Here is an 18,533-nt window from a genome sequence, read left to right as displayed (position 1 = left end):
CATCTCTCCTGTGATGCAGAATGTGAAAAGACAAACTGTTAGCTCTTAAAGGGGCAGTTACAGTTGGTTGGCCCTCACTGGTTGAACCGATCGGTTTTACTAACCTCTTGTTGAGGGACTTTGGTCAACAAGATCGGTAATAATGAAGGAGACTGTTTGCAATGTAATGTAGATGGATTTGGCTTTTAAAGTAAAATAGCCTGGATATGAATTGCTCTTTCATTTGAATTATCCAATTGAACTGATGTAACATCAACGACTATAGCTTGTTTATTTTTTTTGTAATATACTTATGCTGACAGTTGGTGTTCAGCCAACAGATGGCGTCAGATGTGTACGACGGGTCAGAGCGAGGGCCGGCAGCAGCTGAAGGAGTGTGGAATTAAGTACTGATAGTTTTTCTAATTACAGTGATAATATGTTGTTTGCTGCGTCATGTGTGAGCGACTGAAAGACACCGGTTTGCAATTAAATACTTTTTTTCACTAGTGAATTTGAAATGGACAGCAGCGACTGTTATGAATGTAATTTTTCTCAAAACTGTTTATTCTAAGAAATGTTTCATCTTCATTTCATCCTCGTATGTCTTGTTTTGTCCGGCCAATAGTCCAAAACTTGAAGATATCCAGTTTCCAATTATAAAAAACTGAGAAAAGCAGCAAATTCTCACATTTAATAAGCTGGAACCGGTGAATATTTTGGCATTTTTGCTTCATTAAACAACTGAAATGTTGCAAATTAATTTTCTGTTTATTGACTAATTGATTCTGTTTTTTTTCAGCTCTACTTTTTCATCATGGTCATGGAGATAACGTGCCAGATATCAGCTCAGAATAAACTCTAGAGGGCTGCAGCTCAGAATTATTGTCATTATCAATTAATCTAATTATTCTTTCGATTAATCGATTGGTCTTTAAAACATTAGTAAAAAAAATGCTTGTTTAAATTTCCTGAAGCCCAATGTAGTGTCCTCAAATAGCTTGTTTTTAATGACGATCACTCCAAAATCCAAAGATATTCAGCTTAATATCACATAAAACCAAGAAAAACAACAAATATTCACATTTTAGCAGCTGGAACCAGAGAAGTTTTTGTTTAAAAATGACTCAATTATCCAAATTGTTGCAGATTAATTTTCTAAGAATCCACTAATTGACTTGTAAACTAATTATTTCAGCTGTAAAATACTGTTTTCCTGTAAAAAGCATGATAATCAGTTGTTTGGTGTTTCTTCTTCTTCTCTGCAGTCAGTCCTGTCTCAGCTGCTGCAGGCAGATCTGTGCTATAACCTTGCGGTAACCCCCCTCACCCCATTAGAAACCGGTTACATTTCCTCTCTCACAGTCACTCCGAAAAGATGATGGCGTTCTCAGGTCGATATCTTTGAAGTGTGAGTGTAGCGCGCTCAATTTTGCAGGTTGTTTTCAATAATTTACTTGATGTGGCGGTGGTGGGAGGCAATGACTGTCTCTGCCGGGCCGGTAGAGTGCTGCGGGGATATGTATGCGGGGCCACGGACTCCCTACCTGCCTCCCGGTGCTGATCACTCTCACGGCCGCTGTTATACATGCAGCACACCCACGGGTGATGTAATTGGATTCCACGGGTCCCCATTTTACAGTCCATTGCCATGTAATGAAATCATTTATTTAGTTTCATCATAAAATCTGATAAGGAACGACGTCTGCCGGGGTAAAAGTTTGAGCGAACACTTGCACGAGAATGTCGATGCAACATCCCGATGCAGCTCGTTGTGCTTTGTACACTTGGTTGTAAACTTGTCATTTTAACATGTGAAAACAGATGACAAGAATTTATTTGTTTTTATCTATTTGTTTACCTTTAGTGACATATCTAGCATAGAAGCATGTGTAGCAACAAGCAAGCGGCAATCGCTGCTTTCCCACACTGAAGAGAGAGCGAGCGTGTGCAGCTAAAGTGTCTTGTTTCTGCTCTGCCTGCTGTCTCATTATACCGCCGCTGTGCTGCTGGAGGACACCGAAGGACACAAGCGATTGAATTCAAGTGTTGTATATTCCCTGGAAACTAATCAAGAAAAGCCCCAGAATAATAATCCCTGTCCGCTGTCATGATTCATTTTTATTTTGTTCCATATTTTTCTCTGGCTTTTGAGTCACTCAGAAAGAGTAGTTCCAGCATAAAATCAATGTTCCATTAAAATTTAACGACCAGGAAGGGCTTAATAGTGGTGGAACAGATGCCACTGCTTTTGATAACGCCGACAACTCTTATTCAAAGCTATATTGGTGTTGTCAGGTCCTCTGACCGTCGTCCCCCCCCTCCACCCCCCCCCCTCCCCTGTTCTCTTTAGCTGAAGACAGCCTCTACGAAAAAAAAAAACAAAGGATATTGGCATTTCTGTGCCTCGTAGCGGTGAAATTAAAAGTTAGTAAATCGGCAGTAAAGCTCGTAAAATCCCTCAAACATTGACAGAGGTGGCTACAGCTGATGGCACATAGTCATAACTATAATTACTCGCTGAGTTAATGTTGACTAAGGGCTACTCCAAACAGATTCCACACTCACCATTTCCTCAATGTGCTTCATCTTTTATAGATACGTGTAAAAAGGTGTAAGAAGGATATAATAACAACGAGCAGGTCGGCCTGTCAACAAACATCTGCTTTGTGTGTGTGTGTGTGTGTGTGTTTTCTCAGTGATAAAAAATCAAAATACCATTTAATAAAAATCAAAATTTCAGCATTAAAAGTAATAAGAGTGGACTTGTAGGTTCCTTGTGCTATTGTTTTTATTAACGTTATCATTGCTATTGTTGTCATCATTATTAATTGTAGCAGAACAAGATAAATCAAAACACCCCTCAGCAATCATGGCTTAAGTTTCTTCATACTCAGCTGGAACAGAGAGATAGAAAGATAAAGAGAGAGACAGATAGAGAGAGAGAGAGAGAGGAAGAGAGAGAGAGTGAGAAAGAAAGTGGAAAATCTTAATCAGTTTTTTTTTTTTTTTTTTTTTTTTTTTTTTTCTCTTTGAGGGCCATATGGAAGGTTTCAAGCAGCCAACCATATGTTGAAGGCTTTTGTCATGGAAATCATACTTTTTGGCACTTTTCATTGCGCAGCCAAGCCGGGCACATAAATAAAAGAAAACAAGAGAACAGAAAAAAAAAAAAAAAAAAAAAAAAAAAAAATCATACAGAACATGATCAAATCTTTGAGAATACACAGAGTTTGAAGTTTTTTTCTTGTTTGTAACTTACAACAGATAGCTTTTTAATCAAGACACTCCCTGATTCACGTGGCCACCCAGACTGCAATTGGTACCTGTATTTGTCTTTTTTTTTCTTTTTTTTTTTTTTAAATAATAAAAAAAAAAAAAAAGACAACATGAATAGAAAAAGAGCAATTAAATGTCTACATGCATTGTCATATTATTGCTGTGATATATTTACAAATATATTTACAAAATCATCAAAGAGGAACAATGTTTCCCTACATCTTAATTCACAAGTTCAGAATCAAATTGTGCCTCCTTTTTTCTGTAATTAGTATTTTCTCCGAGGACGATCTGTAATACTGCCAGTTTTAGAGACAAGCTTGTTCAGCCTACAGTTACATTCCCAGCTGATGTTTCTTAATGATCTCATTGCTTTTATCTTCCTTATTAAAACACAGTCCCCAGGTTTTTGGACATACATTAAATCTCTCTCTCTCTCTCTCTCTCTCTCTCTCTATCTCTCTCTCTCCCCGAGTAAAATATAAAACATAAAAATAATCTATTGGAAGTAATGATTTTTCTGCATTAGTTCAAAGTTCAATAATACAGCGACGTGCCAAACCGTGTGTTCTGCAAGTTAATCAGGAGACAGGTGGTTTGGATGCTCTCACGCGGTGATTCAGCTGTAGCACTTAGACGACCATTGACAGGATGACGGTGAAAACAGGGAGGAGGAGGAGAAGATGAACAAACGGAGCAGAAACTCTGCTTTTCTCTCTTTTTTTTTTCCTCCTCAGTTTTGTTTTTTTTTTGTTGTTGTTATTTTTTTTTTTTTAAAGGGCGAGCTCAGCATTACTGCGACCGTGCCATCCATTTGGAATATGCAAATAGCTGACAGTGCATTTGCCTGCTGGTGCTTGACCTTCCCCTTGGAGGTCGCTCACCGACTCAATTACGCTCCCTATCTGCAGTCTGTCTGCAAACACCTGTTATCCTCCCACACTCCGCCACCCTCCGCCAATCCCACTTCAGCACATCTCATCCTCCGTGCGTCTGTTTAGAGGCAGTTGGGATGAGGACGGCTGGGTGGGGGAGGAGAGGAGGAAGAGGAGGAGGAGAGGAGGGGGGGGGGGGGGGGGGGGATAAGGACAAATGATGGGGGAGTTTGAAGTGCGTTACAGCGCGTCGTTTTATTACAACAGTCTTGCAAACTTTCTCTACCAAGACAGTTAACATCAATATCATTTCCATTAGTGCTGGTTAGACGTGTGTGCAGCCATCTTTGTGTTATCTCGGCCGGATTTTCTCTCCTTTGACACTTCAGAGACTAATTTGTGCAGAATAATTTAGGAGCAGTGGTGACTTTGAATTTAAACATTTTTTTTAAATGGTAAATGAATTATTGTAAACCTGTTGTGAAATATGTAATTAATCTTGCAATTAATTCAAACGGTACCTGCCCTTCAGCTGCCAGAAGAGATTTTTTTTTTTTTTTTTTTTACCTTGTTGCTCTTTAAAACAATAGAAACAGTAAAATAATAATAATATAAAATAGCAGCCTTTTCCAGTCAAATTACCACTTGTAGCAGTTTTGAACTCGCTGTATAAAGGATTGAGAGAATCATTATTATTGCTTTTTGCACCTTTTGAAACCTTGGCGTAACTAGATTACACCTACGTTATTCGACTCTCTAAGCCTGAGATTTAAAGACAAAAAAAAAGGGGCCAAAAAATCTCTAGTCGTGCGGAGGCAGTTTTTTTTTTAGAAACAGCAAGATGGAGAATATTTTAGTGTTTCGTTTTTCATTGTTTCTTTTTATTGCCCTAAATCGACTGAAAACAGTACAGCTGTGATTGTTATACATGTCAGTTGCTGTGTCAGTAAAGTTATTGCCACGAAAAAACAAAAAAAAAAAGTAGCTCTGCATTCATTAGTTTGAAGTCTTCTAGCACTGGTACTGTACATTGTTCCTCTTTAAAAAACTAAGTCCCACGGACTCTCTACAGTTTTCATGCATATAAACATTTTTTCTTTGAAGATCAGCAGCATCTTACAAGGTCAATGGATGTTTCATTTTTTTTTTAAAATTATAAACAATAAATAAATACATGATAATTAACAAATAAGCAAGTTTTCAATAAATACGCCAAAAAATAAGGTAGATAAATAAATAAATAAATAGATAAATAGATAAATAAAGTATTTACATGATAAATAGATGGTATGCATCTAAACCATGGGCGGAGCTTTGAGCGACATATAAAACAGACAAACAGAATAATTTGACTGTCACTTTGTAACTGAGGGTGTGTGTGTGTGTGTGTGTGTGTTGAGTCCATACCTTCACCCTGAGGTAACACTGGCGGATGAGGGGGAGAGGTGTGGGTGGTGGGTGGTGGGGAGGAGGGAGGTGGGTGAGAGGGTGAGGGGGGTGAGGAGGGGGGGAGCACCTCAAACACTGGGTGAAGATTGCTCGTTTAAGACTGGACTGGATGCACCGTAAAGGCAGCAGAGTTTATGCAAGCCACCAAGGTGGAAGGAAGAACAACGAGAGTTTTCATTGCTATAGACAAGTCAACCGCACATGGCACTTATTACGATAGATCATTTGGTCTGGCTCTCAGTGTTTTTGTTGTTTTTTTTTTTGTCCAAGTCTGTACATCAGGGTGAGACTATGAATTTGATCAGACGGAGCGAGTGATGACCTGTTCAACAGGTTGGCTTAGACGTTTTTAAAATCGCTGCTCTTTGCAGAATTGAGTTGAATGACCTATGGCCTATGATCATGTATAGCTTATTTAAATTAGCGTTTTTTGTTGTTGTTGTTGTTGTTGTTGTTGTTGTTGAATACCCACAGTTACAAAGATGCTTTTGATCAACAAGGGATAATAAGCACAAAAAAATAAATTTAGAAAAATCAAATAGAAAAATAACATCCGTTGAATTGAAACATTGGTGTGGAAAAAAGGGGGTTTTGTCTTTTTACCTTTTTAAAATGATCTCCCTTTTTTGCAAATACTGTCATAGTTCACATTTTCATAAAAAGTTCATGTTGGCAGTTGCAAAAGAATTCAATTCTTAGCAAATAAAAAGCAGCATAAAAATACAAGAGGTCATTTTGTCTCTAAAAAACAAAAGAACACTGTTAGTCCTTTTTTATGTTTGTTTTTTTTTCATTTTCTCATTACTATTTGCTATAAAATATCAGGAATCTAAATATTATTACTATTGATATCAATATCATTATAGTCATTGATAAAAATTCACATGCCAGGCCTCATATATAATTGTGTGTGTAAGTATGTGTGTGCACACGTGTGTACATGAATGTGTGTGCGCATGTGTGTTTGTGTGTGCATACGTGTGAGTGTATGTGTGTGTGTGTGTTTACATGTTGCCCGCATCCTCGCGAGCAACATGTTACTTAATTGTGTACAACTATCATCTACAGTTTCTATTTGGGGGAAGGTTGTTTGATTGTATGTTTCTGTGGACGATTAGCTACTGTGCAGGGAAGAAATCCAGCATCTTTTGAAATTGTCTTTGCCATAATCATTAGAGTTTTCTTCACGTAATCTCAGTGAAAATATTGCTTTCTAAAAAAAGGGAAGAAAAAAGGCATGGAGGGCAGAGTGAACAGGGTTATTGGTTGTGAACCTACAACAGGGGTTCAAAATTTTGCTTCTTCCTCGTGGTTAGTTTTCTGATCCAGAGTCGTCTTCGTCTGCAGAGCCCTTGAAGCAAGCTGACTCATAGTGCTTGTTCAGGTAGGACTTGAGAGCGAAGGTCTTATTGCAGCGCTTGCATCTGTAGTGCTTGAAGGCAGAGTGTGTTTGCATGTGGGCGCGGAGGTTTGAACGGTCAGCAAAGGCTTTGCCACAGTGGGCGCAGGCAAAGGGCTTTTCCCCCGTGTGTGAGCGCATGTGACCTTGAAGGAGCCACGGCCGGCTGAAGGCCTTGCTGCACACGTCGCACTTGTGCTTGAGGTCGTGGGTGAGGATGTGCATGGCCAACGCCGGCATGGACACGTACACTTTATTACAGGTGGGACACTTGCGGGCCATCTTGCTGTCCAGGCTGCGGTGCGTCTGCTTGTGTCTGCTGAGGTTGGAGGAGGTGGCGTACGTCTTGCCGCACTCGTTGCAGGTGTGGCGAGGCGTGCCGGCTCCCCCCCTCTCCTGAGCCGCGGCGTTGGCACTGCTGCTTCTCGAACCCCCTTCGTGACTCTCGCTGTCTCCCTTCCGCCTCGAGCGCCCGTCAGAGATGAAGAAGGCATCCATGGTGTAACCCTCGGCCAGGGCCTCCGATTCACCACTGTAGAAGCCGCTGGCTGTCATGCCAGACTGCGGGCTGTCGGGGTGCTTCAGGTCAGGGTCACAGTACTCCCCTCCGCTGCTCACCTGGGTGTAGAGGGGATCCGACACCGGCGAAGCCAGCTTGTGCTCCATCTTCTTCTCCCCCTGGTATACAGATGGCGTGATGTAATCCTGGATGTAGCCTGAGTAAGAGACACACGCAAACACAGTTGGCCAGCGGTTGTGATGGATAAGGACACAGTGACATGCTGGTGATTACATGATTATGATGCTGGATGATTGCCCTTCATGAAATGGTGAAAGAGCAGCACAGCACAGAGCTAATTGCATTTTTTTTTTTTTTTTTTCCAGATCTCACAGGTTATATTCACAATAGTGCAGTGATGCAGAGAAACATGATGTGCTCAGCTGCATTGAGGAAGGTTGTAATTTTACAGTGAGGATGGATAATAGCTCATCAAAGATCTCTACCTGCGGTGGAAGAAGACGCATATTGAAAGCCCCTCTTAAATAAAGTAGTCTCATTGATTAGACCTCCTTTTCTCCATTTATGTTAAGTCTTGTGTGGCCGGGGCCTGTCTCCATGTTTGCTTAATGAAGGCTCTGTGAGCACTGGCATTACACAAACAGACAGCATCATATTTCAACTCTAACCCTTGACAAATACATTATTTCTCCAGAATTATTATTTCAGCAAGGGTTGTGCGGTTTGTTATGCGAATATGCCGCTTTATGTATTAATTACTGCTGTTTCTCGTCGCAAACAAATACATTTTGGAGCATACTGTAGCAGGTTTTTTGGATCAGATCAAACGTGTCACACAGCAGCTTACATCCTGTAAGATTTCATGCTACGTCTTCAAGGAGGTTTAAGCATGATGCAGCAAAGCATAAAAAGCACCACAAGTGATTTAAAATGTCCCCAACTGTACAGAACATGATTTTGAAGAGATATATTTTTGTTGGCATCATTCATGTCTTTCCTTTCCTTTCAAAGCAGCCCGGTGCCAGAGGAGCTAAAAGGCTTGCTGGCAGCTAAAAGCATCCAAACAGAATCCAATATATTCTCTTGCTGTGAATCTCAGGAGCTGAATAAATTCTAAATGCATTTGACCTCCGGGGTAAATATACCTTTAGTCTATAGGTTGAACGTTTGAGTGCAAATATAATATGTGGTAAAAAATTTCTTTCCTGAGAGAAATAGTGCATAACTGCAGAAAAAAACGCCATTCCTAAGCACTGTGTGCAGCAAGCAGTGGAAATTAGGTATTGACTGCTTTTTAATGAAATTCAAAGTTTTGAACTGATCAATAGGCCATCATCTGTAAAGTAGCGCAGCTGTTAGAACAGTCGAGCGGCGGAGAAGATAGAAATAGCGCGAGGAACAGATCAAGTATCTGCGACACACAATAATAGTTTATTGAGCACAGTTTGCTGGAGGACTGATAACGGTGAGACGGCGGCATCACACACACACACACACACACACACACACACATTGTTTGTGAAGAGGGTCACCTGTCTGCAGCAGCCAGCACGCTCAAGTGCCTTCAAGAAAACAGGCCATTAAGAAATCAGTTGAAGTGCTCCTCTTACTATACAAGCGTCTCCATTCCCAAGGGGTTTTTTTTTTTTTCTGTTCACACACCCACTTTGTCAAAGACATGACCATGACACCCGGGGACAGGGAAACACCAGGCCTGTGCACACATTATTATGCTACACTGCATGGGTTCACTATTTTAAACTGCACAGATGGTGTTTGTCCGAGAAAAAGAGAGAGACACACACGCACACTTCCTTTCAAAAACAACAAAAAAAAACAGAGGAGAAATCATATTTTCTTTTTTTTTTTAAACTAAATTCTTACTATTATAATTACATTTAAAATTATAATAGCAGCCACATCCACCTGTTTAACAGTCACAGACTTTCTAGATAACAGCTGAAGGGCCTCCTCACTACATAAGGTCTTTATTACGTAGAGATTTTTTTTTTTTTTTTCCTCCTCCTCCAACAAAACATACTGTATCAGTGTAAGCAGACTTGTTTGCTATGTTTCAATTACCCAAGGTCAGACATGGAGCTCATCATTTAGGACTCGTGCTGTATCAGCCTTTACAGCTCATAGACTCATTTCTCTAATGCAAAGCAAGCATGTAATTAATGGACCCTCTCAGCCACCCCTCTTTGTTGTTCGACAGACACTCAAGTCAAATGTCTCCACAATGGGGGGAAAGAAAATCTCCTGGCACGGCAGAAGTGCTGATGTGAGGCATTTCAGCCACGCTGAGAATTCTTCTATTTTGCCTTTTTTTTTTTTTTTTTTTTTTTTGACTCAGCGTGAAAAGGATAAATCTTTTGTTCAAATTAAACATCTTTTGTCAACACCAGTGTCTTATTGTTCTTTTCTTCTTCTTCTTTTTTTTTTTTTTAAATATAAGGCTTATTTTTCATGGTGTTGAACAATAGATTCAGGAACAATAGAGAAGGACAATAATAATATGAACAGATTCTTTCACAGTAATATAAAATAATGCAGCAGGAAATCTAAATAACATTCATAACAAGCTTTTATTTTTTTGAAAAAAACGAATGCTTTTATTTCCTGTCATTATTTTTCAGTCTTTACCCAGCAAGTTATTTTTAATTTAACAACCTGCTCTAGTTTACAAACCAGTGCAGTCTCTTTTACCACTAATAAAATATTTTGTTAATTCCACTAATCCTCATCCATCTAAAATTCACCAAACCCCTTGTTATTGACACGGTTGATGAATAACAGGTGGGCATCATCACAACATTCAGCCTCTCTCGCTGTGAAAAAATATCCCAACAAATCACAACAAAGACACACATATGGCCCTCTAAACGTGGCCACAAAATGGAAGCGGCGAGCTTAAAGCAGACTGTGAAAGTGAAGGTCGCCTCTCAACGCTGACTGGAGCTTTAGCGTGGCCGGACCGTGTGTTGACCACAGTGCAGCTATGTGCCTTTCTTCGTGTTTACTGTACAACCTCTTGTCACGTGATTAGCCTCATTGCTGCCCCAAGCATTTTTGTCTCCTTTTTCTCCTTCCCTTCGCTATCCCCCTCAGCCCTTCGCTCCCCACCTCCCTCCCGGCTGTACTGTACAGTGTGTTGATGTCTCTTGTGGCGGCGATAGGCCTGCACGGCTGAAACTCTAACCCCTGCTAGTTTTCAAATGCCCGGAAGGAAGAGAAAGATGTAGTGGAGCGATGGGGGTGGGGAGACTGTGCATGCTCCATTTGGATGGGAAGAGGGGGGCAAGGGAGGATCGGACCGTGATGGGAACTCAAGGACAATAACAGCTAAGGACAAATGTATCATCCGATACTCATCTCTCATATTCATGAATTTTTTAGTCCACATGATGACCAGATATAGTCAGCCTATGTGTGTTCAGCCCTCCACAGGGTTGGCGCAGTCATACAAATACGTAACCGGAGCTTCTCCTGATTAGACACACGTTTTGTTCCCTATTTACATAAGCTAATCCGTGGCTGTGACCTGAATTGTGTCTGTCCTTCACTGGAGTCAAAAAACAAAAGTCTGGGAGCACAGTGAGAGGTGGGGGGGGGGGTGGGGGGGTGGGGTGCCTCTGGAGGGGATTATTTGGGATATTGATGCAAAAAAATCAGCTGGCTGCATGTTAACATTTCATATTAATTTGCACACTACAAGCATGTTATTGGCTGAAGCGGAACAATATCTCACCCGACACAAAAACAAAAGAGGAAGCCATCTGTGCTAAGTGTGGAAATGCCAGGCATGCTGAAATCAGCACCGGAGCAGTCTACAGGCAGGAGTGCTCGCACATCTTTGACTATGGCTGGAGCGGGGCAGACTGGAGGCATGTTAACTCACCATTCTCACTGAGACGAACCCCAAGGCTGGTCACCGAGTCTGTGATGGAGCGTGCAAAAGTGAACGAGTCGTCCAGGTGGTGATGATGATTGGAGGTGGCCACATTGGACGAAGAGAAATCATCAAGCTTGATCTTCTTCACCAAAAATGAGCGGGGCATGTTTCAATGGATAAAAACACAGAGCTGAGAAAAACGCATGAGAGAAAATCAAAGACCCACTGAGGAAGCACACGAGCAGAGCCGGCTTGACGGTAATCCTTGCGGTCAATGTGAAGACAAACGGCCAAAAACATAAGATAAGAAAGAAAATGGAAACCAGTGGAAGAACGAGGCTGACGGCAATGCTGTGTGATACTCTCTGGCTCCCCCAGCTTCCCCCGGAAAAATAAAAAAATAAAAAATAAAAGCGATCCTGTTCAGCACTGGATAGCTCCTGTGATGCAGCAGGCTTAAAGGACCAGTGAGGAAGAGAAGAGATGGAGACAGACAGAGAGGAGGGAGAGAGAGAGACTGTCAGACTAGCTGAGATCAGCAATCACGCCAGCCTTTATATGGGGCACAGGCAGTGGAAGATCAGGTGGTGCTGCGAAATGGAGCTGCTTAGCTTTAATCCATCAAATGTCCCCGGGGACACACATCAAATTACTACTGAACCGTCTGTGCATTCGCACACAGACAGAGGAGAAAGAACACAGCCAGACCCCCACTGCCCCCACTGCTGCTCCCCCCTTCTCCTCCCCTCCCCTCCCCTCCCCTCCCTCTTTCACCCCGCTTATGCTCCATGCTCGGAGGAGGAGTAAAAGAGGAGGGCAGACAATGGAGATGTGGATGAGAGCACACTCAGTGTCCTGTCCCCCATTGTTTTCAGATGAAGTGGCACAGTTTATGTTTGCCTTGTACAGGCGCTGCCTCCCTCATGTCATCTCTGTTACCTCAAACAGCCTCAGATCTTTCCGTCCCTTCGACACACTGCACTGTACTCGCACGCTGAGAGCACATGTACAGTACAGGAGAGAGGGTTTATCCGAGCGTCTGAGAGTGCTGGACCTTTTTTTTAAAAAGCCGCACTGGATTCCAGCACTGTTGACGAGCGGGCTACAGGGAGGTACTAGTGCTGCACAGCTCAGCGTGCTCCCTCTCCCTCCCCATTACCGCTGCACAGATGTGTGTCCTGCCATGCGTGGCAGTGAATTATCTGATTAATTAATTACATCTTTTTTGATTAGGGTGAAATCTAGAATTAGATCCGTGCTCGCTAAATTGGCCAGATATCTGTGGGTTGGTTTGTATTTGTATGGATTCATTAGCTCATTCTATGAATTATATACCACATTATACATGGTGTTTTTCATCAGAGCTCATCGTCTGCGGTTCCCTTGTTAGAAGAAATGGAAGTGAAATATTTATACAGAATAAATCTCGCGGTAGTTTCTAAAAACAACAGTGGATAGTTTTCGAGTGGAACAGAAAATCTGCACCTGTTCGACAGACACTCAAGTCAAATGTCTCCATAACGGAGGGAAGAAAATCGAGCACGTCAGAAGTGCTGATGTTAGACGTTTAACCGCGCTGACAATTCTTCTATTTTGGCCTTTTTTAATTTTTGAGTCAGCGTGAAAAGGAAAATTCATTTGTTCAAATTAAACGTCTTTTGTCAACACCAGTTTAGTGCCTTATCGTTCTTTTCTTCTTTTTAATATAAGGTTTATATATATTTACTGGTTTCTTTAGTCCTCTATGATAATAACCTTAATCTTTGGGTTGTGGACTGTTGGTTGGGACAAAACAACAACATTTTAGATTGTGTGTTGGGTTTTGGGAAACAGTGATCGACCAAATGGATAATCGATTAATCTAGAAGATAACAATCAACAGATTCATCGATAATGAAAATAATCATTAGTTGCAGCCATCAGAGTAGGAAATTGAAATTTCTCCATTTTAGCATTTTTCTTTTGAAATAATCCTCTTTATAATATTTGGTGATGCTCACAAGTAGTTTCTTAATTATTTCTATGATTCATCAGTTAATTGTTTAGTCTGTTAAATGTCAGAAAACTTATTATAATTTCCCAGAAACCAAAAGGTGAAGTAGCTTAAATAGCCTCCAACAGCTCAAACTCCCAAATATTAAATTAGCGGTCATATAAAACAGACAAAAACAATGAATCCTCACATTTAAGAAGCTTTGACCAGAGAATATTTGCTTAATAATTGTCTTTTGATAATTGATTATCAAAATTATTGGTACCAATTAACGAATCAACTTATTGCTTCAGCACTTATTGTATTAACTGTGTTAGTTTTCTGGCTGTTAGATATTTGAATCAATAACATCTTGGATATTTATGTTGGTTACATTATTAGAAGTCACATTTTAATGTTTCCAATGAGAAACGTTGGGATTGTTTAAGACCACTTGTAGAGTCCTCTAGAAAAACTCAGAAGGTCCTTCAATCTTATGATAAGACGTCCATCTTTTAACTATCTGACTACTATGTATTTTACATTTTTCATGTTGAAATCGTGCTTGACTGTGGTTAAAGGTGCCATAGATTTATCCAGTCGTCGAGGGGTGTCCTCTCTCTCTCTCTCTCTCTCTCTCTCCGGCGTCGCTGTAAATCATTCCCCGCCACCAACAGTGACCCTGCAGCTCGGGATGAGACGGGATTCAAGAGGGGACGGTGTTAAATCAGTGTGGTCAGGATTTATCACATGTATGTGATTGTACATTACAGGACAGGTTCACATTGCTGTCATCGAGCCAGGCTTATAGTGAGGAGGCAAGGACGAGAAAGGTCAGGGGGAAGAGTCGTTGTCTAAAATGATGAGCCCCGCGGCGAAGGTTTTTTGTTTTTGCGGTGAAATATGTTTTTTAATAAACACCTCTCAGTATGAGTCATCTTGTGGAGAAATATGTTTCATAAACTAATCACTTACAACTGTTTAATTAACAAATTGCACCTGTTAATCAAACCTCTCACCGTCAACCGCAGCTTCTCGTGTTTGGTTTCTTGATGAGAAATAAAAATCTTTGTAGCCGCAAAAATAATTTTTCAGACTTTTATTCCATCGAGCAGGGAGGTTAAATGAACAATGAACCTTCCTGGACTGATATTGAGCTTTTCCAGCAGCCTCTCAAACCTGCAGTTTGTCTCCATCTGAACTACAGCTCACCTCTGGCAGAAGCACTTGTTATTCTGCTCCTCGTACAGTGAAGTGGAGCAAAGCCAGTTTACTTCCCCCAAAGTATAAACATTGTGCACTAACATCAGTGTTGCAAGTTTATCAAATATTTAGCTGCTGCTGACAGTCGGATTGAGTAGAAATTCAATTAGGGCGGCAACTAAAGACTATTTTCATTACTGATTCATCTGCTGATTATTCTTTCAATTAATCAATCGTTACAAGTCTTTGAAATGTCAGAAAGCAGTGAAACTTCCCAGAGCCAGAGGTGACATCTTCAAACCCAAAGATTTTCCACTTACAATCATATATAAGAAAGAAAAGCAGCAAATCCTCTTTTTAAAAGATTTGTCACTATTTTTGCTTGAAAAATGACTGAAACAATTAATCAATTATTAAAATAGTTGCTGATTATATTTCTATCAATGGCCTTATTGCTCAAGTTTTATTTCAAGGGAACTATATCGTAACAATAGAATCATATTGTGTGAATGTTTTCCAAATTGTAATCAAAAACGAACAAAATTAGTTATAAAGGTTTTTGTTTTACATGTGTGAGGAGTTTTGTGATATAAAGCAGAATAGTGGAGCACAGATCATTGTATTGAACATCAAGTGGATGATTTTATATACATTTTACTTGCCTTTAACATAGCTTAATAAATACTTACACCAGAAAAACACTCTTACATTGATTTCAGTCGTAGCTGATAGAAACCACCTGTAACTGAAAAAGACATTAAGCAGCATGTTGACAGTAACGTCCGGTTAAAATATCTGCTCTCAGACCGTTTTCTACTGATCATTATAATTATTATATAATTTGCACTTTTAATTAGTTCACCACTCCTTCACACGTGACAAATTAAAGAATGTGTGCAACAAGTTAGCCACAGGTTAGAGGTGACAAACAAAAGGAAACACGCTGTGATTGAAACGTCTCTCAGGTTACGTATCCAGCAGCAGGCAACACATTGCCAATTGTTTCCACATCCTCCTCCGCCTCCTCCTCCTCCTCCTCCTCCTGCAGGCCGGCGCTCAGGTCCACTTATGGCCCCCAGACTCCCTCCGACATGTGGTCTCTGCCTCAGGACGTTACCATAGCGACTGACCCCCTCAGGCTGGAGGAATGGTCTCTACTCTGTGGTGCTGGAGCAGGGGTGAGGCTCTGGTCAGATGGGGGGTGAGGCTGTGATACAATCAACCTCATTAACATCCTGTATGGCCCTCCAGGGTTATGGAGACGACCGGGCCTGCAGAATAAATGAAGTCAATCTACTTGATTTGTTCCTTCACACTGTTCCGCAAGAGACACCGCAGACAATTACCCCGTCTAGAGGAACGTTTATTTAATATCTATTTACAGACGCCTGTTTAATTATTCAACTTCCAGCTAATTCTGACAAAAAGAAGAACAGAATATGTAACTTTCAGTGGGATTGTGATGCATTAAACCTGAAACTTAAGTGTCTTTTACTAGGCAGTGCTTACATAAAGTCACTCTGAGCTTGTTGGGCTAGGTGAAGAGAAGCTAAGAGTCCATTAGGCATCGCCATCTATAATTCACCTCACTCTTGCTTACTGGGTCACTTCAATGAGGCTTTTTTTTTTTTTTTTGAGCTGCTGCTACAGTAAGAGACTGTTGTGCTGTTTCAAAGCTAATGGTGATTAAAAGGTTTCAAATTTCAATCATTTTAGATGCAACAAGTATTTATTCCAGTAGAAAAATTTGTATTTTATCATTTTTAGGCCTTTTGTGGCAGCCATCATGCACGCATTTGGCTCAAAATCTATTTTTTAAATATCTTTTTACACATGGCTCAGGGAAGAAGGTCGTTTTACTGCGGATTCCCCGTCCAACATGAAGTCTGAATGGACCTTAACTGCCTCCCCAGCCATACTGTATCTAATGCTGTTTGGCAGATAGTTCAGTGTATCACTCATGCCCTATTTGGCTTGTGTCTGCCTGTTGTCCTGTATGCATCTCGGAGCGTGTGTGCATTTGTTGTCCATGGGCAACTGTTCAGTAAATAGGGCAATTAAGTGTGAAAAGCAGAAAGGAGCTAGCATGTTCCTATCTCTTTGGTTGGGGGAGATAATTTATGCTAATAACATCTCTACCGCTCAAGCTGCCCAAAAATGATAGCGGACCCTTTTGGCTTCAGAAGAATCTTTTCATCCTCTTGGAGGGGGAAAAAAAAAAAAAAAAAGTGGTTTCTCAACACCTTGCAAATAAGACAGCTGTGTGGTAGTGAATGAATCTCTCTCTCCCTCTCTCTCTCTCTCTCTGCCTTTCATCTCCAGATGATAATCTTTTCTCCTTCACTGTCTTGTATGGTGCATGTTTGTTCTTCATTTAGCCTGTGGAATACTTGAAACCTAGTTTTTTCGCCTCCGTCTCTTCCTTGCTCTCTCTTAGCCTCACACCCTGCAACACAATCTATCATCATTTTTCCTTCAAGAGCCTTCAAGTCGCAGCATGTGTGAATGTATTACTGTAAATAGTATCCTATGCATGAGTGATGCTTCTTAATAACACTTAAACTCGAGCTCAGTATGCTGTTCATGTGGCATAAATTCCTCTATCATTCTGAGGGGGGGGGGGGGGGGGGGGGGGCACAGAGGCATTGGGGTGGCTGTGGGGAGCAGGAGGGCCAAGATGGCAGTTCAATAAATAACCCTAGCGAAAGTAGGAGCAATAAACCATATGAAATCTCTACCAGCTACCCACTATCATGCACGGTGAGGAGCTCTCATGTCAGCCACTAAGAACAAATGTGTCAGCCACCAAGGGTAGGATAATTTCTTTTGTGCACCGGCAAAAAAAAAACCTGAAAGCCTGATCAAAAATGTGGGTTGCACTTTTAAAGTTGGAATAGGTTTTCTGTAGGAGAGGATTTCTTCTCCGTGGTTTTATTGTCTCCCAAATGTTATTTTCCGTTTTAAAAAGGAAGCAATTATTTCGTCCACAATGCGAGACGTTCCACAAAAGTGTTCCTAGCGAAGCACTTTCATTTTCTAATGCTGTAATTAAAGCTTAACTACAATAGTCATCATCACACCTTGCTCTGATTTATCGAGAAATAATTGTTCAGATAATCTTAGTCTAAATTAATTGGGTTAATTAATCACCACCGCGTCCTCGCCCTCCCTCCCTCAAATAAAGGCATTGTAGGGTCTTTTCGCATTATGTTCCATCACGAAGGTCAGAGCAGTGGGTAATAGACTGTCGTTTCCAATTTGTACTTCCACGCAAAAGGAAGAGCAAATGCATTAGAGAGATGGTATCAGCCTGTTTAAAATTAGACAACAAATGGACAGATTTGCATGCATGCAGCACGGATGGAGCAGCACAGCAGAGAAATTACTCAGGTAGCATGTTGAGTGCAGCAGCAGCAGCAGCAGCAGCAAATGTGGAAAAATAATTACACACCAGTTACTTATTTTCCTTTTGAGGATTCACTTCACCTGTTTGCAGCCAAGGGGACAAGCGAAATTAAACAATCACTTTCTGACTCCACAGGACGACACGTTTTTTTTTTTTTTTTTTTTATGAATAAAATAAAGAAATCTGCAACCAAACAAATTTTCCATCAGGCGACACTGAGACATGCATTTTCCTCTTTATGTGTTTTTCCTACCAATGCATGTCAGGGAGAGAGGTGAGATCAATTTCCACAGGATTAGGCTGCCTGTGGAAAATGATTGCTTTTTCTAATACTTAGTAACAATTTTTCAATTTCCTGTGGTCTTTGTTACTCTCAACATTTTTGCAAATGAGCAAAACAGAGGCAAGCGGCATTGCTGCTCCGCGAACTTCACCTTGGGACCAAGCATCATTTGCATATATATTGAGAGCATACGTTTTTGGTTTATAATAGTCACCATTCTGGGGTGGGGGCGGGGAACTGGGGGCGGCTGGCAGGCATTCTGTCACCTGTTAT

General features: G+C 40.9%; 2 protein-coding genes across 5 annotated transcripts in view; one reads left to right on the top strand and one right to left on the bottom strand.

Moving 5' to 3' along the window:
• Positions 1–18,533, top strand: part of klhl12 (kelch-like family member 12) — a 124,768-nt gene that overhangs the window by 3,803 nt on the left and 102,432 nt on the right. The window lies entirely within an intron of this gene.
• Positions 2,753–11,937, bottom strand: scrt2 (scratch family zinc finger 2). The gene is made up of 2 exons (XM_067593027.1): positions 11,403–11,937; positions 2,753–7,697 (listed from the first exon to the last, which is right to left on the bottom strand). Exons 1-2 carry the CDS (start codon positions 11,560–11,562, stop codon positions 6,895–6,897), a joined length of 963 nt encoding a protein of 320 aa, XP_067449128.1. The 5' UTR covers positions 11,563–11,937; the 3' UTR covers positions 2,753–6,894.

Source organism: Thunnus thynnus, chromosome 6, assembly GCF_963924715.1.
Source record: "Thunnus thynnus chromosome 6, fThuThy2.1, whole genome shotgun sequence".
Classification (NCBI taxonomy): domain Eukaryota; kingdom Metazoa; phylum Chordata; class Actinopteri; order Scombriformes; family Scombridae; genus Thunnus; species Thunnus thynnus.
The sequence above is the reverse complement of the archived record's forward strand: the minus strand, read 5'-3'. Positions and strand labels throughout refer to the sequence as shown.

What these genes read in the sequence shown, in the direction of transcription:
- scrt2 (XM_067593027.1), bottom strand. Translation starts at nt 11,562, where the DNA reads ATGCCCCGCTCATTTTTGGTGAAGAAGATCAAGCTTGATGATTTCTCT. An exon ending in GGTTCGTCTCAGTGAGAATG is followed by an intron (nt 7,698 to 11,402) that starts GTGAGTTAACAT and finishes TCTCTTACTCAG; the next exon opens with GCTACATCCAGGATTACATC.